Source organism: Bufo gargarizans, chromosome 1 (assembly GCF_014858855.1).
Source record: "Bufo gargarizans isolate SCDJY-AF-19 chromosome 1, ASM1485885v1, whole genome shotgun sequence".
In the NCBI taxonomy this organism is placed as follows: domain Eukaryota; kingdom Metazoa; phylum Chordata; class Amphibia; order Anura; family Bufonidae; genus Bufo; species Bufo gargarizans.
The window spans coordinates 752,687,275-752,715,266 of NC_058080.1; the positions used below are offsets into that span (position 1 = coordinate 752,687,275).

Consider the following 27,992-nt stretch of genomic DNA (forward strand, 5'->3'; position numbering starts at 1 on the left):
TACAATGCAAGGCAAAGGCAAAAATATAGTGCCATACCATACACATCCAAGCACAATTACACAAGCAAGTACCCCCTGTAGAAGACAAATATGCACAATATATGTATGCTAAACACAGCATAGATTTCATGTGGAATGCAGGAGCACAGGCCTATAAATGTAGATAGAAATAATGGTAGGAAAACCAATATATGTGTGGATATTGGAATGAACATAGCAAGATGACTATAGTAGAGGATGAACACCACCTTCAAGGGTGAGATGTGCGAGAGAGAAGTCCTGATGGACTGAAGGTTTGAGGCAAGTATAGAGTGAGAGATTAACTACACTATGCCCCCCTCATACTTTATGGTATTTTCTGCATTTATAGATGGTTTGCTCAAGTGGTATTATAGCATTGATTATGGACTTCCATTTAACAATAGTTGGGAGTCCACCCGCTTCAGCTCAATGGTGAAGGTCCTGCTCAAGAATAACGTTTCTCTCAAAAAATGTGGGTGTAAATGGAACCATTGTTCATCCAGTAACAAACCAAATAAGCAAATTAGTGGGGTCAAAGGGGTTGGGCGACCTAGAGGGGGTCGGTGGTGTGTAATGGAGCGCCACAAACTTGTGATCATCATGGACAGAATCCGAGGTTGTCATCCTGTGTGAATTTTTTTATGTTCAACAAAACATGCTTTTCGTAAGAAAGATTTCTCACATTCTGAACATGAAAAAGGCTTCTCCCCTGTGTGACTTCCTTCATGTTGAAGAAGATGTGCTTTTAATGCAAAACATTTCCCACATTCTGAACATGAAAATGGCTTCTTCCCTGTATGAATTCTCTGATGTGTAACAAGATCTGATTTCCTGCTAAAACATTTTGTACATTCTGAACATGAAAATGGCTTCTCTCCCGTGTGAATTCTCTGATGTCTAACAAGATCTGATTTCCTGCTAAAACATTTTGTACATTCTGAACATGAAAATGGCTTCTCTCCTGTGTGAGTTCTTTGATGTATGGCTAGATTTGACTTTGAATGAAAACATCTCCCACATTCTAAACATGAATAGGGCTTCTCCCCTGTGTGACTTCTTTGATGTATGATGAGATTCAATTTCTGAGTAAAACATTTCCCACATTCTGAACATGAAAAAGGCTGCTCCCCTTTGTGACTTCTTTCATGTTGAAGAAGATTTGAGTTCAAAGTAAAACATTTACCACATTCCGAACAAGAATATGGTTTCTCTCCTGTGTGAATTCTCTGATGTCCAACAAGATCTGATTTCCTGGTAAAACATTTCCCACATTCTAAACATGAAAAGGGCTTCTCCCCTGTGTGACTTCTTTGATGTATGATAAGATTCAATTTCTGAGTAAAACATTTCCCACATTCTGAACATGAAAAAGGCTGCTCCCCTTTGTGACTTCTTTCATGTTGAAGAAGATTTGAGTTCAAAGTAAAACATTTACCACATTCCGAACATGAATATGGTTTTTCTCCTGTGTGAATTCTCTGATGCTTAACAAGATCAGATTTCCTGGTAAAACATTTCCCACATTCTGAACATGAAAAGGGCTTCTCCCCTGTGTGACTTCTTTGATGTATGATGAGATTCAATTTCTGAGTAAAACATTTCCCACATTCTGAACATGAAAAAGGCTGCTCCCCTTTGTGACTTCTTTCATGTTGAAGAAGATTTGAGTTCAAAGTAAAACATTTACCACATTCCGAACATGAATATGGTTTCTCTCCTGTGTGAATTCTCTGATGTCCAACAAGATCTGATTTCCTGGTAAAACATTTCCCACATTCTGAGCATGAAAATGGCTTCTCTCCTGTGTGACTTCTTTGATGTATAATGAGATTTGATTTAGAAGGAAAACATTTCCCACATACTAAACATGGAAATGGCTTCTCTCCTGTGTGGCTTCTTTGATGTATGATGAGATTTAATTTTTGAGTAAAACACTTCCCACATTCTGAACATGAAAATGGCTTCTCACCTGTGTGACTTCTTTGATGTCTGACAAGACCTGAATTAGAAGGAAAATATTTCCCACATTCTGAACATGAAAAAGGCTTTTCCTTTGACTGACTACTTCTTTGACGTACAACACCCTTTCTGGGAGTTATATGTTGCCTAACAGTCTGTGATGAATCAGAAGATATAAGATGTTTAGAAGGATCAGATGATAGATCTTTGCAGTGAACAGCTGAGGGTACATCTGGGATAATGGCATGCTCTTCAAATTTGTCTTGTGTGACACCAAGATCATTGGCTTTAGAATCTGAAGATATGAAATGGTCCTTTGTATTCCTGGTACAGTTATCTGCCAATAATAAAACTGAACATATTATTTTTGAATTCTATAAGATTAAACCCTTCCCCTTTTATACGTTTTGATGACCAAGCAATTTTTTTATTTTTTTCATCGTTGCATTCCAAGACCTATAGCTTTTCTATTTTTCTGTCGAAGTAATCATATGAGGGCTTGTTTTTTGTGGATCAAATTGTAGTTTTTATTGCCATCATTTTGGGGTACACATTACTTACAGATTTAAATGTTTTAACTCTTTCTGGGATGGATAAGAAAAAGAAATAATGCCACAGAATTTTTACATTATACATTTTGCACCATTCATCTTTTGGCATAAATAACATTATGATTTTACTCACTGGGTCAGTATGAACACAGTGATACCAAATATACATAGCTTTTCTTTTAACACTTACTTTTATGAGGTCTTGATTTTTTTTCAGGATAACTTATACTTTTCATCGATATTTTGGGGTACATAACACTTTTTGGTATTTTTTTGTGAAGAATAAGAAAAAAAAATAGCAATTCCAGCATAGATTTTGATGGTGTTCACAATACAGGATAAATGACATATTAATTGTGTAGTGCAGGTAATTACGGATTCGGTAATGCCAAATATGTAGTCAGTATTTTATTTTTGCAATTGTTTCCATTGAAAAGCTTTTTTCAATGGAAAAAAATGCATATTTTTTTACATTTTTTTTTAACATTTACTAGTCTTATAAGGAAACTTTAATAGGTGATCCTATGATCGCGTCTATAATACATTTGTATTGCTAATGTAGTGCATGAATTATCCTGTGAGTGCTGTACTGACTGTAACCAGCAGTTGCAGCCTGCTAGGAATATTTCAGGCAGGCTTGGGGCCTTCATTAGTTTCCCAGATGCCATCAAAGACATTGCAGGGTGCTGATGGGAGACAGAGGGAGCTACCACCATCTGAACCACTTAAATTCTATTGTCCGCGGCATCACTGTTGGAAATTGGCATCACTAATTGTCCGTTTCATCTAAGGGATTAAGCGGCTCGGATTGGCACTTCTGCTGGTCCAGAGCGCTGAGCCCATGCTCTCTGCTGTAAAAAAGATCCATGCAGCGCTTATTCTAGGTTGCCTTTTTATGGTGGCCAAGAATAAAAACCCACTAATGACAGCTGTAAAAAGTAATATCAGTGGTCATTAAGGGGTTAAAATTATTTTGATATTTTATAATGTTTCTGTATTAAAACATTCCATACAAATAGCAAAACAACTGAATTATTAACTAAAACAGTGGTGGCAAAGTAGATCACAATCTGAAGGCAGATTTGCACCACACAATTGTCTGTCCAATCATCAGAAATGAAGTTTAGTATAAACCTTGTTCCCAATAATTGCCTGCTCAGTCGCCACATGTCAATGCACCTTAACAGTAGACCTTTGAACAAGCACCAGTAGTTCATAATGTAAGGCCAACAAGCTGTAAGGCCAACAAGCTGTCGGCTGGTTGTGTTAAAACCAGCGTCTTCATAGGGTCATGGTGCAGTGTGTCTGTCACCAGACGCTTCTATTTCAAAAGTTTATCATTTTAAATAAAGCAAATACATATAGAGGTAACATGTACATCACAGAATGTCACAGGGGACAAAAAACAAGTCATTAGTGAACCAAAATGCTGAGATGATGCTGCTTGCCCCGAGGTCGGAATTGCTATCTGGATTATGCACGTACTCAACCTGCCCGGACTCTGGACTGTATTTAGACCACATCTTTTGCCTGCTCCCATGATACTTCACACCCTTGTGGGTCAGCAGACATCTACACCAAGAATACTCTAATAGGTAGTGACCTGGTTGGTTCCCTGCAGTGAAGTCCAGATCCCTGTACAAGGGTTAAAGGGTGAATACCAGGGAACTGCAAGGACAAATAAACCAAAACAAGTCTTTTATACTTTTCACTCAGCCCTAATGTGCATGTGCCCATCGCTAATCTCTGTGCTCAATACCTGGCCACTTACTTCAAAGATAAGATTGATAACAGGCAATAATCTCCCACTCCCCAACCAGCATCGATCCCTCTCTCTCCCACATCTTCCTCTTGTTCTTTCTTATCATTTGACCCTATAACAAAAGAAAATGTTTCCAAGCTCCTCTCTTCTTCTCTGATCCTATTTCCTAACACCTCCTCAGGTCCCTCTCCCCAGCTGTCATTAATCACCTAACTACAATATTGCTTCTCTTAAGACCCCCATATACATTTAAGATATCTGGAAGTGGTTTTCTCCTCTCACCTCAGTGAATACACATATACGGTTGGCCCAATAGAAGGATTTCATTTCAATTTCATTTAATTCCTTGGGATCCTAGCATAGAATGTACGCAAGAAGTGTACCCAAGTTGGGGGTACCTATGAAAATACTAGAAGTGTAGGAATGTCTTTACACTGGTCATCACCACCCCCATATATCTTTTTAAGAATGTCTTCCTTACATCGGGTATCACCCCTCACATATGTCTTTGTAGCATTAATATTGTTCTGATCTTTACTCCGATTCAAAAGCTGTTGAAGAAAATATTGTAAAAGTCAGAAGACAGTCGAAGAAGTTGCATGAGAAGCTCTAGAGGGGCAAAAAAAAAAAAAACATTCATTATCATGACAACTAGGGATGAGCGAACTCGAACTGTATAGTTCGGGTTCGTACCGAATTTTGGGGTGTCCGTGACACGGACCCGAACCCGGACATTTTCGTAAAAGTCCGGGTTCGGGTTCGGTGTTCGTCGCTTTCTTCGCGCTTTTGTGACGCTTTCTTGGCGCTTTTTGAAAGGCTGCAAAGCAGCCAATCAACAAGCGTCATACTACTTGCCCCAAGAGGCCATCACAGCCATGCCTACTATTGGCATGGCTGTGATTGGCCAGAGCACCATGTGACCCAGCCTCTATTTAAGCTGGAGTCACATAGCGCCGCCCGTCACTCTGCTCTGATTAGCGTAGGGAGAGGTTGCGGCTGCGACAGTAGGGCGAGATTAGGCAGATTAACTCCTCCAAAGGACTTGATTAACTGATCGATCTGCAGCTGTGGATCATTGAGCTGCTGATCCTCAATTGCTCACTGTTTTTAGGCTGCACAGACCGTTTGTCAGTCTCATTTTTCTGGGGTGATCGGCGGCCATTTTGTGTCTTGTGGTGCGCCAGCACAAGCTGCGACCAAGTGCATTTAACCCTCAATGGTGTGGTTGTTTTTTGGCTAAAGCCTACATCAGGGTGAAGCTGTCACACCAAGTGCATTTAACCAGCAATAGTCTGTTCATTTTTTGGCCATATACAAAATCAGGGGCAAGCTGCGCCTGTCACCAAGTGCATTTAACCCTCAATGGTGTGGTTGTTTTTTGGCTAAAGCCTACATCAGGGTGAAGCTGTCACACCAAGTGCATTTAACCAGCAATAGTCTGTTCATTTTTTGGCCATATACAAAATCAGGGGCAAGCTGCGCCTGTCACCAAGTGCATTTAACCCTCAATGGTGTGGTTGTTTTTTGGCTAAAGCCTACATCAGGGTGAAGCTGTCACACCAAGTGCATTTAACCAGCAATAGTCTGTTCATTTTTTGGCCATATACAAAATCAGGGGCAAGCTGCGCCTGTCACCAAGTGCATTTAACCCTCAATGGTGTGGTTGTTTTTTGGCTAAAGCCTACATCAGGGTGAAGCTGTCACACCAAGTGCATTTAACCAGCAATAGTCTGTTTATTTTTTGGCCATATCCCAGTCTAATTCTGTCACTAAATCCATACCGGTCACCCAGCGCCTAAATACTAGGCCTCAAATTTATATCCAGCTAAATCTGTCCCTAGTGCTGTAGCTGGGCGAGTTATTTAGTGTCCGTTCAAGCACATTTCTTGTTCTGGGTTGAAATACAATTCCCAATTTAGCAATTTCATAATTTAGTGGTTCCTGCTATATCAGAGCTATTTGAAATCTATCCCAAAAAGGGTATATAATATTGAAGGTGCACATTGGGTCATTCAGAATAACTTCACACACACCCGCTACTGTGTATTTCCAAGTCTAATTCTGTCACTAAACCCATACCTGTCACCCAGCGCCTAAATACTAGGCCTCAAATTTAAATCCCTCTAAATCTCTCGTTACCGCTGTACTGTTGTTGCTGGGCAGGATATTTAGTGTCCGTCAAAGCACATTTTTTGTTCTGGGTTGAAGTACAATTCCCAATTTAGCAATTTCATAATTTAGTGGTTCCTGCTATATCAGAGCTATTTGAAATCTATCCCTAAAAGGGTATATAATATTGAAGGTGCACATAGGGTCATTCAGAATAACTTCACACACACGCTTCTGTGCATTTCCAAGTCTAATTCTGTCACTAAATCCATACCGGTGACCCAGCGCCTAAATACTAGGCCTCAAATTTAAATCCCTCTAAATCTCTCGTTACCCACCGCTGTACTGTTGTTGCTGGGCAAGATATTTAGTGTCCGTCAAAGCACATTTTTTGTTCTGGGTTGAAGTACAATTCCCAATTTAGCAATTTCATAATTTAGTGGTTTCTGCTATATCAGAGCTATTTGAAATCTATCCCTAAAAGGGTATATAATATTGAAGGTGCACATAGGGTCATTCAGAATAACTTCACACACACGCTTCTGTGCATTTCCAAGTCTAATTCTGTCACTAAATCCATACCGGTGACCCAGCGCCTAAATACTAGGCCTCAAATTTAAATCCCTCTAAATCTCTCGTTACCCACCGCTGTACTGTTGTTGCTGGGCAAGATATTTAGTGTCCGTCAAAGCACATTTTTTGTTCTGGGTTGAAGTACAATTCCCAATTTAGCAATTTCATATTTTAGTGGTTTCTGCTATATCAGAGCTATTTGAAATCTATCCCTAAAAGGGTATATAATATTGAAGGTGCACATAGGGTCATTCAGAATAACTTCACACACACGCTTCTGTGCATTTCCAAGTCTAATTCTGTCACTAAATCCATACCGGTGACCCAGCGCCTAAATACTAGGCCTCAAATTTAAATCCCTCTAAATCTCTCGTTACCCACCGCTGTACTGTTGTTGCTGGGCAAGATATTTAGTGTCCGTCAAAGCACATTTTTTGTTCTGGGTTGAAGTACAATTCCCAATTTAGCAATTTCATAATTTAGTGGTTCCTGCTATATCAGAGCTATTTGAAATCTATCCCTAAAAGGGTATATAATATTGAAGGTGCACATAGGGTCATTCAGAATAACTTCACACACACGCTTCTGTGCATTTCCAAGTCTAATTCTGTCACTAAATCCATACCGGTGACCCAGCGCCTAAATACTAGGCCTCAAATTTAAATCCCTCTAAATCTCTCGTTACCCACCGCTGTACTGTTGTTGCTGGGCAAGATATTTAGTGTCCGTCAAAGCACATTTTTTGTTCTGGGTTGAAGTACAATTCCCAATTTAGCAATTTCATAATTTAGTGGTTCCTGCTATATCAGAGCTATTTGAAATCTATCCCTAAAAGGGTATATAATATTGAAGGTGCACATAGGGTCATTCAGAATAACTTCACACACACGCTTCTGTGCATTTCCAAGTCTAATTCTGTCACTAAATCCATACCGGTGACCCAGCGCCTAAATACTAGGCCTCAAATTTAAATCCCTCTAAATCTCTCGTTACCCACCGCTGTACTGTTGTTGCTGGGCAAGATATTTAGTGTCCGTCAAAGCACATTTTTGTTCTGGGTTGAAGTACAATTCCCAATTTAGCAATTTCATAATTTAGTGGTTTCTGCTATATCAGAGCTATTTGAAATCTATCCCTAAAAGGGTATATAATATTGAAGGTGCACATAGGGTCATTCAGAATAACTTCACACACACGCTTCTGTGCATTTCCAAGTCTAATTCTGTCACTAAATCCATACCGGTGACCCAGCGCCTAAATACTAGGCCTCAAATTTAAATCCCTCTAAATCTCTCGTTACCCACCGCTGTACTGTTGTTGCTGGGCAAGATATTTAGTGTCCGTCAAAGCACATTTTTTGTTCTGGGTTGAAGTACAATTCCCAATTTAGCAATTTCATAATTTAGTGGTTCCTGCTATATCAGAGCTATTTGAAATCTATCCCTAAAAGGGTATATAATATTGAAGGTGCACATAGGGTCATTCAGAATAACTTCACACACACGCTTCTGTGCATTTCCAAGTCTAATTCTGTCACTAAATCCATACCGGTGACCCAGCGCCTAAATACTAGGCCTCAAATTTAAATCCCTCTAAATCTCTCGTTACCCACCGCTGTACTGTTGTTGCTGGGCAAGATATTTAGTGTCCGTCAAAGCACATTTTTTGTTCTGGGTTGAAGTACAATTCCCAATTTAGCAATTTCATAATTTAGTGGTTCCTGCTATATCAGAGCTATTTGAAATCTATCCCTAAAAGGGTATATAATATTGAAGGTGCACATAGGGTCATTCAGAATAACTTCACACACACGCTTCTGTGCATTTCCAAGTCTAATTCTGTCACTAAATCCATACCGGTGACCCAGCGCCTAAATACTAGGCCTCAAATTTAAATCCCTCTAAATCTCTCGTTACCCACCGCTGTACTGTTGTTGCTGGGCAAGATATTTAGTGTCCGTCAAAGCACATTTTTTGTTCTGGGTTGAAGTACAATTCCCAATTTAGCAATTTCATAATTTAGTGGTTTCTGCTATATCAGAGCTATTTGAAATCTATCCCTAAAAGGGTATATAATATTGAAGGTGCACATAGGGTCATTCAGAATAACTTCACACACACCCGCTACTGTGTATTTCCAAGTCTAATTCTGTCACTAAACCCATACCTGTCACCCAGCGCCTAAATACTAGGCCTCAAATTTAAATCCCTCTAAATCTCTCGTTACCGCTGTCCTGTTGTAGCTGGGAAAGTTATTTAGTGCCCGTCAAAGCACATTTTTTGTTCTGGGTTGAAGTACAATTCCCAATTTAGCAATTTCATAATTTAGTGGTTCCTGCTATATCAGAGCTATTTGAAATCTATCCCAAAAAGGGTATATAATATTCAAGGTGCACATTGGGTCATTCAGAATAACTTCACACACACGCTTCTGTGCATTTCCAAGTCTAATTCTGTCACTAAATCCATACCGGTCACCCAGCGCCTAAATACTAGGCCTCAAATTTATATCCCGCTGAATTTGAATACAATACATTGGGCCAAATAATATATTTGTTGTTGTGGTGAACCATAACAATGAGAAAAACATCTAGTAAGGGACGCGGACGTGGACATGGTCGTGGTGGTGTTAGTGGACCCTCTGGTGCTGGGAGAGGACGTGGCCGTTCTGCCACATCCACACGTCCTAGTGTACCAACTACCTCAGGTCCCAGTAGCCGCCAGAATTTACAGCGATATATGGTGGGGCCCAATGCCGTTCTAAGGATGGTAAGGCCTGAGCAGGTACAGGCATTAGTCAATTGGGTGGCCGACAGTGGATCCAGCACGTTCACATTATCTCCCACCCAGTCTTCTGCAGAAAGCGCACAGATGGCGCCTGAAAACCAACCCCATCAGTCTGTCACATCACCCCCATGCATACCAGGGAAACTGTCTCAGCCTCAAGTTATGCAGCAGTCTCTTATGCTGTTTGAAGACTCCGCTGGCAGGGTTTCCCAAGGGCATCCACCTAGCCCTTCCCCAGCGGTGAAAGACATAGAATGCACTGACGCACAACCACTTATGTTTCCTGATGATGAGGACATGGGAATACCACCTCAGCATGTCTCTGATGATGACGAAACACAGGTGCCAACTGCTGCGTCTTTCTGCAGTGTGCAGACTGAACAGGAGGTCAGGGATCAAGACTGGGTGGAAGACGATGCAGGGGACGATGAGGTCCTAGACCCCACATGGAATGAAGGTCGTGCCACTGACTTTCACAGTTCGGAGGAAGAGGCAGTGGTGAGACCGAGCCAACAGCGTAGCAAAAGAGGGAGCAGTGGGCAAAAGCAGAACACCCGCCGCCAAGAGACTCCGCCTGCTACTGACCGCCGCCATCTGGGACCGAGCACCCCAAAGGCAGCTTCAAGGAGTTCCCTGGCATGGCACTTCTTCAAACAATGTGCTGACGACAAGACCCGAGTGGTTTGCACGCTGTGCCATCAGAGCCTGAAGCGAGGCATTAACGTTCTGAACCTGAGCACAACCTGCATGACCAGGCACCTGCATGCAAAGCATGAACTGCAGTGGAGTAAACACCTTAAAACCAAGGAAGTCACTCAGGCTCCCCCTGCTACCTCTTCTGCTGCTGCCGCCTCGGCCTATTCTGCTGCTGCCGCCTCGGCCTCTTCCTCCGCCTCTGGAGGAACGTTGGCACCTGCCGCCCAGCAAACAGGGGATGTACCACCAACACCACCACCACCACCTCCGTCACCAAGCGTCTCAACCATGTCACACGCCAGCGTTCAGCTCTCCATCTCACAAACATTTGATAGAAAGCGTAAATTCCCACCTAGCCACCCTCGATCCCTGGCCCTGAATGCCAGCATTTCTAAACTACTGGCCTATGAAATGCTGTCATTTAGGCTGGTGGACACAGACAGCTTCAAACAGCTCATGTCGCTTGCTGTCCCACAGTATGTTGTTCCCAGCCGGCACTACTTCTCCAAGAGAGCCGTGCCTTCCCTGCACAACCAAGTATCCGATAAAATCAAGTGTGCACTGCGCAACGCCATCTGTGGCAAGGTCCACCTAACCACAGATACGTGGACCAGTAAGCACGGCCAGGGACGCTATATCTCCCTAACTGCACACTGGGTAAATGTAGTGGCAGCTGGGCCCCAGGCGGAGAGCTGTTTGGCGCACGTCCTGCCGCCGCCAAGGATCGCAGGGCAACATTCTTTGCCTCCTGTTGCCACCTCCTCCTTCTCGGCTTCCTCCTCCTCTTCTTCCACCTGCTCATCCAGTCAGCCACACACCTTCACCACCAACTTCAGCACAGCCCGGGGTAAACGTCAGCAGGCCATTCTGAAACTCATATGTTTGGGGGACAGGCCCCACACCGCACAGGAGTTGTGGCGGGGTATTGAACAACAGACCGACGAGTGGTTGCTGCCGGTGAGCCTCAAGCCCGGCCTGGTGGTGTGTGATAATGGGCGAAATCTCGTTGCAGCTCTGGGACTAGCCAATTTGACGCACATCCCTTGCTTGGCGCATGTGCTGAATTTGGTGGTGCAGAAGTTCATTCACAACTACCCCGACATGTCAGAGCTGCTGCATAAAGTGCGGGCCGTCTGTTCGCGCTTCCGGCGTTCACATCCTGCCGCTGCTCGCCTGTCTGCGCTACAGCGTAACTTCGGCCTTCCCGCTCACCGCCTCATATGCGACGTGCCCACCAGGTGGAACTCCACCTTGCACATGCTGGACAGACTGTGCGAGCAGCAGCAGGCCATAGTGGAGTTTCAGCTGCAGCACGCACGGGTCAGTCGCACTACAGAACAGCACCACTTCACCACCAATGACTGGGCCTCCATGCGAGACCTGTGTGCCCTGTTGCGCTGTTTCGAGTACTCCACCAACATGGCCAGTGGCGATGACACCGTTATCAGCGTTACAATACCACTTCTATGTCTCCTTGAGAAAACACTTAGGGCGATGATGGAACAGGAGGTGGCCCAGGAGGAGGAGGAGGAGGATGAGGAAGAGGGGTCATTTTTAGCACTTTCAGGCCAGTCTCTTCGAAGTGACTCAGAGGGAGGTTTTTTGCAACAGCAGAGGCCAGGTACAAATGTGGCCAGCCAGGGCCCACTACTGGAGGACGAGGAGGACGAGGATGAGGAGGAGGTGGAGGAGGATGAGGATGAAGCATGGTCACAGCGGGGTGGCACCCAACGCAGCTCGGGTCCATCACTGGTGCGTGGCTGGGGGGAAAGGCAGGACGATGACGATACGCCTCCCACAGAGGACAGCTTGTCCTTACCCCTGGGCAGCCTGGCACACATGAGCGACTACATGCTGCAGTGCCTGCGCAACGACAGCAGAGTTGCCCACATTTTAACCTGTGCGGACTACTGGGTTGCCACCCTGCTGGATCCACGCTACAAAGACAATGTGCCCACCTTACTTCCTGCACTGGAGCGTGATAGGAAGATGCGCGAGTACAAGCGCACGTTGGTAGACGCGCTACTGAGAGCATTCCCAAATGTCACAGGGGAACAAGTGGAAGCCCAAGGCCAAGGCAGAGGAGGAGCAAGAGGTCGCCAAGGCAGCTGTGTCACGGCCAGCTCCTCTGAGGGCAGGGTTAGCATGGCAGAGATGTGGAAAACTTTTGTCAACACGCCACAGCTAACTGCACCACCACCTGATACGCAACGTGTTAGCAGGAGGCAACATTTCACTAACATGGTGGAACAGTACGTGTGCACACCCCTCCAACTTCTGGGTCTCTAAATTGTCCACGTGGCCAGAGCTAGCCTTTTATGCCTTGGAGGTGCTGGCCTGCCCGGCAGCCAGCGTTTTGTCTGAACGTGTATTCAGCACGGCAGGGGGCGTCATTACAGACAAACGCAGCCGCCTGTCTACAGCCAATGTGGACAAGCTGACGTTCATAAAAATGAACCAGGCATGGATCCCACAGGACCTGTCCGTCCCTTGTCCAGATTAGACATTAACTACCTCCCCATAACCATATATTATTGGACTCCAGGGCACTTCCTCATTCAATCCTATTTTTATTTTCATTTTACCATTATATTGCGATGCTACCCAAAGTTGAATGAACCTCTCCTCTGCCTGTGTGCTAGGCCTAAATATATGCCAATGGACTGTTGCAGTGGTGGCTGACATGAAGCCTGATTCTCTGCTATGACATGCAGACTAATTCTCTGCTGACATGAAGCCAGATTGTCTGTTACGGGACCTCTCTCCTCTGCCTGGGTGCTGGGCCTAAATTTATGACAATGGACTGTTGCAGTGGTGGCTGACGTGAAGCCTGATTCTCTGCTATGACATGCAGACTGATTCTCTGCTGGCATGAAGCCAGATCCTCTGTTACGGGACCTCTCTCCTCTGCCTGGGTGCTGGGCCTAAATTTATGACAATGGACTGTTGCAGTGGTGGCTGACGTGAAGCCTGATTCTCTGCTATGACATGCAGACTGATTCTCTGCTGACATGAAGCCAGATCCTCTGTTACGGGACCTCTCTCCTCTGCCTGGGTGCTGGGCCTGAATATATGCCAATGGACTGTTGCAGTGGTGGGTGACGTGAAGCCTCATTCTCTGCTATGACATGCAGACTGATTCTCTGCTGACATGAAGCCAGATCCTCTGTTACGGGACCTCTCTCCTCTGCCTGGGTGCTGGGCCTAAATTTATGACAATGGACTGTTGCAGTGGTGGCTGACGTGAAGCCTGATTCTCTGCTATGACATGCAGACTGATTCTCTGCTGACATGAAGCCAGATCCTCTGTTACGGGACCTCTCTCCTCTGCCTGGGTGCTGGGCCTGAATATATGCCAATGGACTGTTGCAGTGGTGGGTGACGTGAAGCCTCATTCTCTGCTATGACATGCAGACTGATTCTCTGCTGACATGAAGCCAGATCCTCTGTTACGGGACCTCTCTCCTCTGCCTGGGTGCTGGGCCTAAATTTATGACAATGGACTGTTGCAGTGGTGGCTGACGTGAAGCCTGATTCTCTGCTATGACATGCAGACTGATTCTCTGCTGACATGAAGCCAGATCCTCTGTTACGGGACCTCTCTCCTCTGCCTGGGTGCTGGGCCTGAATATATGCCAATGGACTGTTGCAGTGGTGGGTGACGTGAAGCCTCATTCTCTGCTATGACATGCAGACTAATTCTCTGCTGACATGAAGCCAGATTGTCTGTTACGGGACCTCTCTCCTCTGCCTGTGTGTGTGCTGGGCCTAAATATATGCCAATGGACTGTTGCAGTGGTGGCTGACGTGAAGCCTCATTCTCTGCTATGACATGCAGACTGATTCTCTGCTGACATGAAGCCAGATCCTCTGTTACGGGACCTCTCTCCTCTGCCTGGGTGCTGGGCCTAAATTTATGACAATGGACTGTTGCAGTGGTGGCTGACGTGAAGCCTGATTCTCTGCTATGACATGCAGACTGATTCTCTGCTGTCATGAAGCCAGATTGTCTGTTACGGGACCTTTCTCCTCTACCTGGGTTCTGGGCCTAAATTTATGAAAATTGACTCTTACAGTGGTGGGTGACGTGAAGCCTGATTCTCTGCTATGATATGAAGACTGATTCTCTGCTGACATGAAGCCAGATTGTCTGTTACGGGACCTTTCTCCTCTGCCTGGGTTCTGGGCCTAAATTTATGAAAATTGACTCTTACAGTGGTGGGTGACGTGAAGCCTGATTCTCTGCTATGATATGAAGACTGATTCTCTGCTGACATGAAGCCAGATTGTCTGTTACGGGACCTTTCTCCTCTGCCTGGGTTCTGGGCCTAAATTTATGAAAATTGACTCTTACAGTGGTGGGTGACGTGAAGCCTGATTCTCTGCTATGATATGAAGACTGATTCTCTGCTGACATGAAGCCAGATTGTCTGTTACTGGACCTTTCTCCTCTGCCTGGGTTCTGGGCCTAAATTTATGAAAATTGACTCTTACAGTGGTGGGTGACGTGAAGCCTGATTCTCTGCTATGATATGAAGACTGATTCTCTGCTGACATGAAGCCAGATTGTCTGTTACGGGACCTTTCTCCTCTGCCTGGGTTCTGGGCCTAAATTTATGAAAATTGACTCTTACAGTGGTGGGTGACGTGAAGCCTGATTCTCTGCTATGATATGAAGACTGATTCTCTGCTGACATGAAGCCAGATTCTCTGTTACGGGACCTCTCTCCTCTGCCTGGGTGCTGGGCCTAAATTTATGACAATGGACTGTTGCAGTGGTGGCTGACGTGAAGCCTGATTCTCTGCTATGACATGCAGACTGATTCTCTGCTGTCATGAAGCCAGATTGTCTGTTACGGGACCTTTCTCCTCTACCTGGGTTCTGGGCCTAAATTTATGAAAATTGACTCTTACAGTGGTGGGTGACGTGAAGCCTGATTCTCTGCTATGATATGAAGACTGATTCTCTGCTGACATGAAGCCAGATTGTCTGTTACGGGACCTTTCTCCTCTGCCTGGGTTCTGGGCCTAAATTTATGAAAATTGACTCTTACAGTGGTGGGTGACGTGAAGCCTGATTCTCTGCTATGATATGAAGACTGATTCTCTGCTGACATGAAGCCAGATTGTCTGTTACTGGACCTTTCTCCTCTGCCTGGGTTCTGGGCCTAAATTTATGAAAATTGACTCTTACAGTGGTGGGTGACGTGAAGCCTGATTCTCTGCTATGATATGAAGACTGATTCTCTGCTGACATGAAGCCAGATTGTCTGTTACGGGACCTTTCTCCTCTGCCTGGGTTCTGGGCCTAAATTTATGAAAATTGACTCTTACAGTGGTGGGTGACGTGAAGCCTGATTCTCTGCTATGATATGAAGACTGATTCTCTGCTGACATGAAGCCAGATTCTCTGTTACGGGACCTCTCTCCTCTGCCTGGGTGCTGGGCCTAAATTTATGACAATGGACTGTTGCAGTGGTGGCTGACGTGAAGCCTGATTCTCTGCTATGACATGCAGACTGATTCTCTGCTGACATGAAGCCAGATTCTCTGTTACGGGACCTCTCTCCTCTGCCTGTGTGTGTGCTGGGCCTAAATATATGCCAATGGACTGTTGCAGTGGTGGCTGACGTGAAGCCTCATTCTCTGCTATGACATGCAGACTAATTCTCTGCTGACATGAAGACAGATTCTCTGTTACGGGACCTCCCTCCTCTGCCTGGGTGCTGGGCCTAAATATATGCCAATGGACTGTTGCAGTGGTGGCTGACGTGAAGCCTCATTCTCTGCTATGACATGCAGACTAATTCTCTGCTGACATGAAGACAGATTCTCTGTTACGGGACCTCCCTCCTCTGCCTGGGTGCTGGGCCTAAATATATGCCAATAGACTGTTGCAGTGGTGGCTGACGTGAAGCCTCATTCTCTGCTATGACATGCAGACTGATTCTCTGCTGACATGAAGCCAGATTCTCTGTTACGGGACCTCTCTCCTCTGCCTATGTGTGTGCTGGGCCTAAATATATGCCAATGGACTGTTGCAGTGGTGGCTGACGTGAAGCCTCATTCTCTGCTATGACATGCAGACTAATTCTCTGCTGACATGAAGACAGATTCTGTGTTACGGGACCTCCCTCCTCTGCCTGGGTGCTGGGCCTAAATATATGCCAATGGACTGTTGCAGTGGTGGCTGACGTGAAGCCTCATTCTCTGCTATGACATGCAGACTAATTCTCTGCTGACATGAAGCCAGATTCTCTGTTACGGGACCTCTCTCCTCTGCCTGGGTGCCGGGGCCTAAATATCTGAGAATGGACTGTTCCAGTGGTGGGTGACGGGAAGCCAGATTCTCTGCTATGGAACCTCTCTCCAATTGATTTTGGTTAATTTTTATTTATTTAATTTTTATTTTAATTCATTTCCCTATCCACATTTGTTTGCAGGGGATTTACCTACATGTTGCTGCCTTTTGCAGCCCTCTAGCTCTTTCCTGGGCTGTTTTACAGCCTTTTTAGTGCCGAAAAGTTCGGGTCCCCATTGACTTCAATGGGGTTCGGGTTCGGGACGAAGTTCGGATCGGGTTCGGATCCCGAACCCGAACATTTCCGGGATGTTCGGCCGAACTTCTCGAACCCGAACATCCAGGTGTTCGCTCAACTCTAATGACAACCAAAAATAACATCAAGCAAGTCGTTATCTGAGCTAAATGGCTGCAAGGCTCCTAGAAGCAGAACCTCATCCACTTACATAGAAACATAGAATGTGTCGGCAGATAAGAACCATTTGGCCCATCTAGTCTGCCCAATTTACTAAATACTATGGATAGCCCCTGGCCCTATCTTATATGAAGGATGGCCTTATGCCTATCCCATGCATGCTTGTACAGGGAGTGCAGAATTATTAGGCAAGTTGTATTTTTGAGGATTAATTTTATTATTGAACAACAACCATGTTCTCAATTAACCCAAAAAACTCATTAATATCAAAGCTGAATATTTTTGGAAGTAGTTTTTAGTTTGTTTTTAGTTTTAGCTATTTTAGGGGGATATCTGTGTGTGCAGGCGACTATTACTGTGCATAATTATTAGGCAACTTAACAAAAAACTAATATATACCCATTTCAATTATTTATTTTTACCAGTGAAACCAATAGAACATCTCAACATTCACAAATATACATTTCTGACATTCAAAAACAAAACAAAAACAAATCAGTGACCAATATAGCCACCTTTCTTTGCAAGGACACTCAAAAGCCTGCCATCCATGGATTCTGTCAGTGTTTTGATCTGTTCACCATCAACATTGCGTGCAGCAGCAACCACAGCCTCCCAGACACTGTTCAGAGAGGTGTACTGTTTTCCCTCTTTGTAAATCTCACATTTGATGATGGACCACAGGTTCTCAATGGGGTTCAGATCAGGTGAACAAGGAGGCCATGTCATTAGATTTTCTTCTTTTATACCCTTTCTTGCCAGCCACGCTGTGGAGTACTTGGACGCGTGTGATGGAGCATTGTCCTGCATGAAAATCATGTTTTTCTTGAAGGATGCAGACTTCTTCCTGTACCACTGCTTGAAGAAGGTGTCTTCCAGAAACTGGCAGTAGGACTGGGAGTTGAGCTTGACTCCATCCTCAACCCAAAAAGGCCCCACAAGCTCATCTTTGATGATACCAGCCCAAACCAGTACTCCACCTCCACCTTGCTGGCGTCTGAGTCGGACTGGAGCTCTCTGCCCTTTACCAATCCAGCCATCTGGCCCATCAAGACTTACTCTCATTTCATCAGTCCATAAAACCTTAGAAAAATCAGTCTTGAGATATTTCTTGGCCCAGTCTTGACGTTTCAGCTTGTGTGTCTTGTTCAGTGGTGGTCGTCTTTCAGCCTTTCTTACCTTGGCCATGTCTCTGAGTATTGCATACCTTGTGCTTTTGGGCACTCCAGTGATGTTGCAGCTCTGAAATATGGCCAAACTGGTGGCAAGTGGCATCTTGGCAGCTGCACGCTTGACTTTTCTCAGTTCATGGGCAGTTATTTTGCGCCTTGGTTTTTCCACACGCTTCTTGCGACCCTGTTGACTATTTTGAATGAAACGCTTGATTGTTCGATGATCACGCTTCAGAAGCTTTGCAATTTTAAGAGTGCTGCATCCCTCTGCAAGATATCTCACTATTTTTGACTTTTCTGAGCCTGTCAAGTCCTTCTTTTGACCCATTTTGCCAAAGGAAAGGAAGTTGCCTAATAATTATGCACACCTGATATATGGTGTTGATGTCATTAGACCACACCCCTTCTCATTACAGAGATGCACATCACCTAATATGCTTAATTGGTAGTAGGCTTTCGAGCCTATACAGCTTGGAGTAAGACAACATGCATAAAGAGGATGATGTGGTCAAAATACTCATTTGCCTAATAATTCTGCACTCCCTGTATATTCAGCATGGCTAGACATGATTCAGGTTGTTTCAGTGAAGGAAGATCAGCTTCCAATGCTGGTTCGGAGTAGATAAGCATTAATCCAACATGCTGGTTCTTTAGGGTAATTTACATGGGCTGATTATCCAGTACAAATGTAGTGCCCTGGAGCAGGGGTACTGTGAAGTTTGTTGCATTTTATATGTTATGATATGGATTAGGCAGTGGCTGAGGGACAGACAACAGAGGGTTGTAGTCAATGGAGTATATTCAGACCATGGTCTTGTTACCAGTGGGGACCTCAGGGATCTGTTCTGGGACCCATATTGTTTAATATCTTTATCAGCGAAATTGCACAAGGCCTCGATGGTAAGGTGTGTCTTTTTTGCTGATGACACAAAGATTTGTAACAGGGTTGATGTTCCTGGAGGGATACACCAAATGGAAAAGGATTTAGGAAAACTAGAGGAATGGTCAAAAATCTGGCAACTAAAATGTAATGTTGATAAGTGCAAGATAATGCACCTGGGGCGTAAAAACCCAAGAGCAGAATATAAAATCAGTAATACAGTCCTAACCTCAGTATCTGAGGAAAGGGATTTAGGGGTCATTATTTCAGAAGACTTAAAAGGTAGGCAGACCATGTCATAGAGCAGCAGGAGATGCTAGCAGAATGCTTGGGTGTATAGGGAGAGGCATTACTAGTAGAAACAGGGAGGTGCTCATGCCGCTCTACAGAGCACTAGTGAGACCTCATTTGGAGTATTGTGCTCAGTACTGGAGACCATATCTCCAGAAGGATATTGATACTTTGGAGAGAGTTTAGAGAAGAGCTACTAAACTGGTACATGGATTGCAGGATAAAACTTACCAGGAAAGATTAAAGGACCTTAACATGTAGAGCTTGGAAGAAAGACGAGACAGAGGGGATATGATAGAAACTTTTAAATACATAAAGGGAAGCAACAAGGTAAAAGAGGAGAGAATATTTAAAAGAAGAAAAGCTGCTACAAGAGGACATAGTTTTAAATTAGAGGGGCAAAGGGTTAAAAGTAATATCAGGAAGTATTATTTTACTGAGAGAGTAGTGGATACATGGAATAGCCTTCCTGCAGAAGTGGTAGCTGCAAATACAGTGAAGGAGTTTAAGCATGCATGGGATAGGCATAAGGCCATCCTTCATATAAGATAGGGCCAAGGGCTATTCATAGTACTTAGTATATTGGGCAGACTAGATGGGCCAAATGGTTCTTATCTGCCAACACATTCTATGTTTCTACATATATCCTGTTCATTTGCACTGTATTTGCGAGGCTCTGTGGAAAGGGTTAATCAATACTGAGAGACTTTTGGGACTTTGAATGAGAAGCTGGTAATTTTCCACAGCTACCATAAGGTTTAAAGAAGAGTATGTTTTGGAGGGGAAAAGCCAGACTTGTTTACCACCAAAACCAGACAGATTGACCTTTTGAATGTCTGGTTTAGCTCTGTTGTTATCTCTAGAAACTTGTTTTTGTCTGGAAAAATTGCTATGTCATTTCCATTGAGTATCATTGAAGCTCTAATTTATGTCTATGAGAGACACAAAGTGTAACAATGAATGTGTTTCTACTAAATTTCTCCACTCCACCCACCCACTAGAAGGTTCTAGTCTAGCTGGAAATCGTATTTAAGAAGAGCAGTCAGAGCCCCTAGTGTTCTGCAGTTAGGGAACAGTGCTTGGAGGGGAAGACTCTGCCAGTCTTCATGAGTAACCAGAAGAAGACGCTGAGATGGGGACACTGAGCCACAGACCATAGCTCATCAGCCCTGTGACCAAGGAGCCACCTGGACTACTGAGCTACAGACCATGGGCCTCCAGCCTTTGGCCAGAGTACTAGCCTTTTGAGAGAGAGATGGACAGCTAGCTCAGGCCTTTCCTCAGCATCAAACCCTTCTTCTGCCAGGGAGGAGACTGGAGAAGCCAGCACGATGCCTCGCCTGTATTGTTTTGCACCTAAATTCCTTCAGTAAAGAAGCACACTGGTTTACTACAGACCCTGACTCTCTGGACCATGTCTCATCATCCCTTTCGAAGAGCAGCAACACATGGTGACACCTCGACGGTGTCCGGGGGACCCTGCATAGCGTTGGGGCCACCCTAAAGCCGACCACTGCAAAAAAATAATCATTATTCATTTGGCTGATATATTATATAGATGATACAAACATGCTCTTCATCAACTGGACAACTGCAACATTAAAAAAATCATGATTCGACGGCAGCACGTTGCCCCGTGTAGATGGAGGATGTACAGCTGAGAAAGGAAAACTGTATGGGAATGAACGATTCTATTTATAAATGTTCATCCCATACTAACCAGAAAAGCCACATGTACTGTACATAAATGCGGTAAATGAGTTCCGGTCAGCATGGTGTATTGTTGATTGGTGCTTGTTAGTGGAGAGCGAATCTGCCTGTGTAAAAAGACCCTTATTCCCACCAGCAGTCTCCGTAGCCACAACATTGTGATAACATCCAGACAACATCTAATATCTATGGTCAGCTTTAACCCTGTCATCGCCACCTTTCTCATTACACAAATATAAATCATATAATACTATGAGATAAAACAAGACAGAACACAAGGACTTTACACCCTTCTACAGATCATAGGAAATATCTCCATCTACCTGATGATCCTGTGGAAGAAGAGGACTGGGACATCTCTCTGGTGTTGTTCTCTTACTAGATCTTTCTGTAGGAGACACATACAGTGACTGAATTCATTATTCACATACAGGTAATGATGGGTGTATTTAGTCTTGTCTATTACCTAGTGATATGAGGGGCTGGTGGTTCTCCACCATGATGTCTTTGTAAATATCCTTGTTTCCTTCCACATACTCCCACTCCTCCACCGAAAAATAGACAGTGACATCCTGACACCTTATAGGAACCTGACAACACAATGATACAGTCATCACCCAGACCCCTCCAGTGCTGTTACTGTATAATGTCCCAGCATTCCCAGCAGTGTCACCTCTCCAGTCAGCAGCTCAATCATCTTGTTGGTGAGTTCTAGGATCTTCTGTGCATTGATTTTCTCATGTATCATGGAGTGAGGTGGAGGCCCCTTGATTGGGCTCAGGGTTCTTCCCCATCCTTCATACACAGGAACCTGACAGCGCTCACTAGAGGTCTTCTTCACCACTGTGTAATCCTGGGTATGGGGGAGACACAGTAATAAATATCACTACTGACATTTCCAGAGTCCATCACCTCTACAGCCATGTCCATCTGTTATTACCATTGTTGTGGAAATTTTATTATTCAGACATTTTATCTTAGGATGTGTGTGTGTTTTATAGATTGTCATCATGTCTCTCAGTGGTAATGGTAGATTATTGTATACATGTGTTTGTCAGCTGGCTATGTTATACAGAGTCTGCACAGCCACATTGGCTGCCCCTCCCTGTCCTTTGATATGTCATCACTTCCTGTATCCTTGTCTTGGGCCAGCCCCTTTTACACCTTTTGTTTAGTCAATAAAGGACGGACTGGGCAAGGAGGAGGGAGGAGATGCTCAGGAGAATTCAGTCAAGATGGTAGCATTTGGGTGGTTCTCTGGCTGCGGCTGAGGGAAGATGGACTTACCTTTTTCCTTACACAAACTTTGATGCGAGCTGATTGCAACTATTAATATTTTACCACAACAGATGGCGAGCTCAGGAAGGAAATAATTTTTTTCCCCTGTTATCAGTAGAACTTAAAAGGAGACACAGTTTAATTTTCAAAAAGCAAAAAAGGCCGGCATAAGGTAATATCCTTTTCCTTACTCTCATTTTTGAGAAAGTTTTGCTCTTTGTGAAGTGAACTGAAATCTGTGTACTCCAATCTGCTGGTATCAGAAGAAAAAAATCTGTTCAAACAACCTATGTGGTTGTTGTCTGCCGCATCAAGGGGTGTAAGGATAAGGTAAGCGTTTTTTCCATTGTGTTGATTGTACAGAGATTGTATGATGAGCAGTACAGGGTATTGTGTTTTTTGTAACTTCTTAACTTTTATGTTACTGTGATTTTGTTACAAGGAGGCATTTGTTGATAGACGATATTAATATTAGCTCTGGCTCCGGCTCCTCGCTTGTTAATCCTGTATGGGTTTCCGGGCAGCTAGGCAACCCGTAGATTTGGGACCCTCCAGTTGTGAGGAAGGTATATGGTTATGCCAGGCTAGCAGACACCATTGACAAGGGTCAGGCCCATACTGACAGGAGCAGGGCAGGGGCGGAGCTATGACTAGTGAGAGTCAGAATCCTTTTTAAAACTTTGGGAGGTCTTGGGGCTCACTGGTTTTCCATTGGATCCGGGCGAAAGGAAATAGGACATATACTTATGTTTTTTGTCTCCATTCCTTCTATACGCCGGAGTGAGATGTTCCTGATGTCTAATCGACTGATATACCGAAGCCCGAACAGACAAGACGCCCTGAAGACCAAACCATGGACCAGATGCAGAGGATCCCAAACCAGCCGGCGACCAACGCGAAACGCCACCTCCTAAGTCACCTCCCAAAGAAAAGAAGCTACGTGTCAAGATTGACGTTCTGTTTTCCATCATCTGTTTTGTTTTATGGATTCAGGACTTTTCGTAGACAAGACTGTTTTTTTCAAAGAAGAAGATCAAGATTTGTCAAGGGACACTGGGGAGCATATGACAAAGAGGAGGGACTGTTGTGGAAATTTTATTATTCAGACATTTTATCTTAGGATGTGTGTGTGTGTTTTATAGATTGTCATCACGTCTCTCAGTGGTAATGGTAGATTATTGTATACATGTGTTTGTCAGCTGGCTATGTTATACAGAGTCTGCACAGCCACATTGACGCCCCTCCCTGTCTTTTGATATGTCATCACTTCCTGTATCCTTGTCTTGGGCCAGCCCCTTTTACACCTTTTGTTTAGTCAATAAAGGACGGACTGGGCAAGGAGATGCTCAGGAGAATTCAATCAAGATGGTAGCATTTGGGTGGTTCTCTGGCTGCGGCTGAGGGAAGATGGACTTACCTTTTTCCTTACACAAACTTTGATGCGAGCTGATTGCAACTATTAATATTTTACCACAACACCATAGATAAGAATGATGTAATGGGACATCATCAGAATCTCTCACCTCTCCAGTAAGTTGGAAGAGTATCTCTAGGGTGAGATTTACCATCCTCTTGGCCATTTTGTCTCTGTCCCTATCCATCCTTGATAGGCCAGTCAAGAAATTTCTCTTAAATTGATGATATTAACGGGGATTATTCTATATTGTAGGAATCTGAATAGAAAGGAGAAAAAAACGTTGTAAAAAAAATTACCGAATCCCATGTAAAAAAAAAAATAACTGAGGATAACAAGGGGAGACATTCAAGGTCATCCATAGCTGATTGTACACAAAAACAGTGTCAATAAAAACTACCGCTCGCCCTGCAAAAAAAACCTGAGCCCTCACACTGCTGCAGTAGTAGACGAATAAAAAAAATTATGGGCCACATTTATTAAGACCGGCGTTTTAGACGTAGTAAAACATAACAAAAACCATCTAAATGTGGCCTCTCCAGAATCGCACTGTCCACGGAATAAAGTAACGCTGACATTTTTATCACCTCGTGAACACCTCCGAAAGAAAACAAAAAACCACTGAACTGTGTATTTTTTTTTTCCATTTCTGCTCCACAGATGTTTTCTTTTTTACAGTTTCTCAATACATTATATAAACCTCTAAACGGATCCGTTAACTACAACTCGTCCTGCAGATAACAAGATCTCGTACAGATATGTCAATGGAACGATAAAGTTATAACTTTTTTTAGTACGGGGAGGAAATTTTTTTAATGTTTAGTGAGGAGCCATGAGGTTCCTTAAGAGGCACAGGATCGGGGGAGATCAGATCGTGGCTGCCTCATGTTTGGTGTAGAAATGGTTTAGGCTACTTTCACACTAGCGTTCGATCGGATCCGTTCTGAACGGATCCGATCATAATAATGCAGACAGAGGCTCCGTTCAGAACGGATCCGTCTGCATTATTTTAGCATATAAAAGCTAAGTGTGAAAATAGCCTCGGACGGATCCGTCCAGACTTTCAATGTAAAGTCAATGGGGGACGGATCCGCTTGAAGATTGAGCCATATTGTGGCATCTTCAAACTGATCCGTCCCCATTGACTTACATTGTAAGTCTGGACGGATCCGCACGCCTCCGCACGGCCAGGCGGACACCCGAACGCTGCAAGCAGCGGTCAGCTGTCCGCCTGTCCGTGCGGAGGCGAGCGGAGCGGAGGCTGAACGCCGCCAGACTGATGCAGTCTGAGCGGATCCGCATCCATTCAGACTGCATCAGGGCTGGACGGAAGCGTTCGGGTCCGCTCGTGAGCTCCTTCAAACGGAGCTCACGAGCGGACCGACGAACGCTAGTGTGAAAGTAGCCTTACTTGTAAAACAGAGACACCCGCGCTGACTTTACACGTATTCAGATTTCATAGTTCTTCAAAATCGCTATTATAAGTAAACATATATTAGTTGCCGTTGGTGGAGATAGTAGAGGAGCAGTAAGGCCCCGCTTGTTAGATGTTAAAGGGAACCTGTCACCAGTTTTATGGTGTCCTAACTAAGGGCAACATAAATAAGTGACTGATTCTCTTAGCAAAATGCTGGGTCACTTTCTTTAATTGACCCAGTCAATCGGCCAACATCTTGTATTGAAAAGCTCCAGCTGATAATGATGAGTCATGAATATTTATGAGCTCCTGACTTCTCCCCGCCTACCTGCTGCTGATTGACAGTTATTTTCCATATGAATCAGCAGCAGGTGGGCAGGGGAGTGGCTATAGCTCTGAATTAAATAAACGCTGGACTCAATGACATCACGCTGGACTCAAATCAGCTCATTAGCATGTGGCATCTTTGTGTGTATATTATGAGGTAACCATCCGTCACACCAGTAAGTGAATACATCTAAGGTACTGTTTAGTAGTTAATGATTGTATATAATTAGTTAGATTATAATCAAATATCCACGACAGGTTCCCTTTAAATTTCAGGCCTCCTCTTCTGCTTCCATACACACAGACACACGGCCCCGGCCAGTGGCTAGCGCGAGTGGAGGAAAGCAGGCAGGTAGCTGCTTGGAAATCCTTCTGTGTAACATCCCACTGTCCTACAGATACCTGTAAGATCCACAAACCTTCCGACGCGTTTCGGAATACTCGGATACCTTCGTCAGGGATGGATGTAAGCGCTCTCCTCTGGTATTATATAGGCGCCCGGTTTCCATAGTTACCTGCCTAATGTACTCCACATAAACCCCCTTATCCCGGTGATTGCACACAGACTATTCTTTTCCAGGCCTCCATTCAATCGTTTCATTTACCTAGATATAATCTAACATGCGTTTATAGCGCTACTTCTATTCTGCAAGAAACGCATCGTGTGTATGGAAATCTATAATCCTCCCTACTATGTCTGCTAAGAAATACCCTATGTATGTAGTCCTGTTTATCTTTGCTATGCCATTTTATGTTATATCTCCTCGTTTCTATCTTTGCGTGTGTTTGTTAAAAGGCAAATAATTCTATTTCCTGATTTAGTCCCTTTGGGGGCGAGACTATTAATTTGTAAATCCACCTACTTCCTGCCCTAGACATTGGTTTGATATAGTCACCCCCTCTTGTATCTTGTTTTAGTTGTTCTATACCTCCAAAGGAGAACCCTTTAAATTTCCCCCCATGTTTTTTTTTTCCATAAAGTGAAGTGATAGGGGAGGCCCCTTAAACCTCTTTTCAATATGTTTGCCTATTCTTCTTTGTAGGGCCCGTTTTGTTCTGCCCACATAGATCTTGTCACAGGGAAATTTACGGGAGCAGGCTCATGGGCCCTGGTGCAAGAGTTCAGCTTGGGCCCTCCTTCCCTCGGTGAAGCCTTCGTGCCTCCCGAGGCAAAAATTGAAACGGCACCCCCCCTTGCCAAATTCTTGATCTAACCCCTTACCTCCAGCCAGAGGTGTAACCTGACCAGCATGCACTTTCTATGATACTTATAATACTGGTGCTTCTTATGTGGCACAAGGGTCTTTGGGCCCCCTCAGGCTACTGGGCCTGGTATCATTTTCTACCTCTGCACCCCCTATAGCTACGCGCCAGGACATTTAATAAAATGCCTGTGTGTGTCAGGCCCACACAGACTGTATTGTGGCCAGTGGCTTGGCCTCCACTCATACCGTTACAGGGTGTCACTCACTCAAATACCTTGCAGGGGAGTTTTGCCATGGATCCCCCTCCGGCATGCCACAGTCCAGGTGTTAGTCCCCTTGAAACAAATTTTCCATCACTACTGTGGTTAGAAAGAGTCCCTGTGGGTTTTAAAATTCGCCTGCCCATTGAAGTCAATGGCGGTTCGCCCGATCGCGAACATTTGCAGAAATTCGAGTTCGCTGTCCGCGAACAGAAAATTTTATGTCAGCGACATCTCTACTTAGGATATGCTAAAACATGGATATCCTTGGTTCTGGTTATTAATACATTTTGCTTCATCCACAGTCATTATTCCTTTTATTATTCCTTTTTTTTTTTTACCAATTTATTAAGTTCTCTTGTAAATTTATGTACAGGATTAAATGCTAGTTCTTTATCATTTTTATTGTCTGTCAACAATCGAATAGATTCCTGATGATATTAATTGTAATACAGTATTAATAATATTGAAAAGAGGTTTGATCCAGATCACGTCACTTTATGGAAAAAAACATGGCGGAACATTTAAAGGATCCTCCTTTGGAGGTATAGAACAAATAAACCAGATACAAGAGGGGGTGACTATAGCAAACCAATGTCTAGGGCAGGAAGTAGGTGGATTTACAAACTGAGTAGTCTCTAGAGTTATTTGCCTTTTACCTGTAAAGTCAGCGCAGGTAACAACGAGAGGGGTGTCGGCTGGCAGCCCATATTCTGGTACCCGGCAGCGCCAACATAGATAAGGCTGATGAGGTGAGTATATGAGGAATGGTCAGATAGATGGCAATGAAGGGGTTAATAATAAACCTACTCACCTCCAGCTGTAGAGGAGCAGTGTTGTGACAGGACCTGTGATGATGTCACTG

General features: G+C 44.2%; 2 protein-coding genes across 6 annotated transcripts in view; one reads left to right on the forward strand and one right to left on the reverse strand.

The window, feature by feature from the left end:
* LOC122925110 (gastrula zinc finger protein XlCGF26.1-like) overlaps positions 1–27,992 on the forward strand; it is a 213,175-nt gene that overhangs the window by 60,479 nt on the left and 124,704 nt on the right. The window lies entirely within an intron of this gene.
* LOC122925113 (zinc finger protein OZF-like) lies at positions 19–27,986 on the reverse strand. Of its 5 annotated transcripts, none has more exons than XM_044276633.1 (6): positions 27,942–27,986; positions 24,028–24,177; positions 21,900–22,079; positions 21,693–21,816; positions 21,550–21,614; positions 19–2,317 (listed from the first exon to the last, which is right to left on the reverse strand). In XM_044276633.1, exons 5-6 carry the CDS (start codon positions 21,581–21,583, stop codon positions 642–644), a joined length of 1,710 nt encoding a protein of 569 aa, XP_044132568.1. In that variant the 5' UTR covers positions 21,584–21,614; positions 21,693–21,816; positions 21,900–22,079; positions 24,028–24,177; positions 27,942–27,986; the 3' UTR covers positions 19–641. The 5 variants fall into 5 exon arrangements, with proteins under 5 accessions (XP_044132568.1, XP_044132569.1, XP_044132570.1 ...); XM_044276634.1 differs by lacking the exon at positions 27,942–27,986 and adding an exon at positions 27,787–27,860; XM_044276637.1 differs by lacking the exon at positions 19–2,317 and adding an exon at positions 3,737–4,844.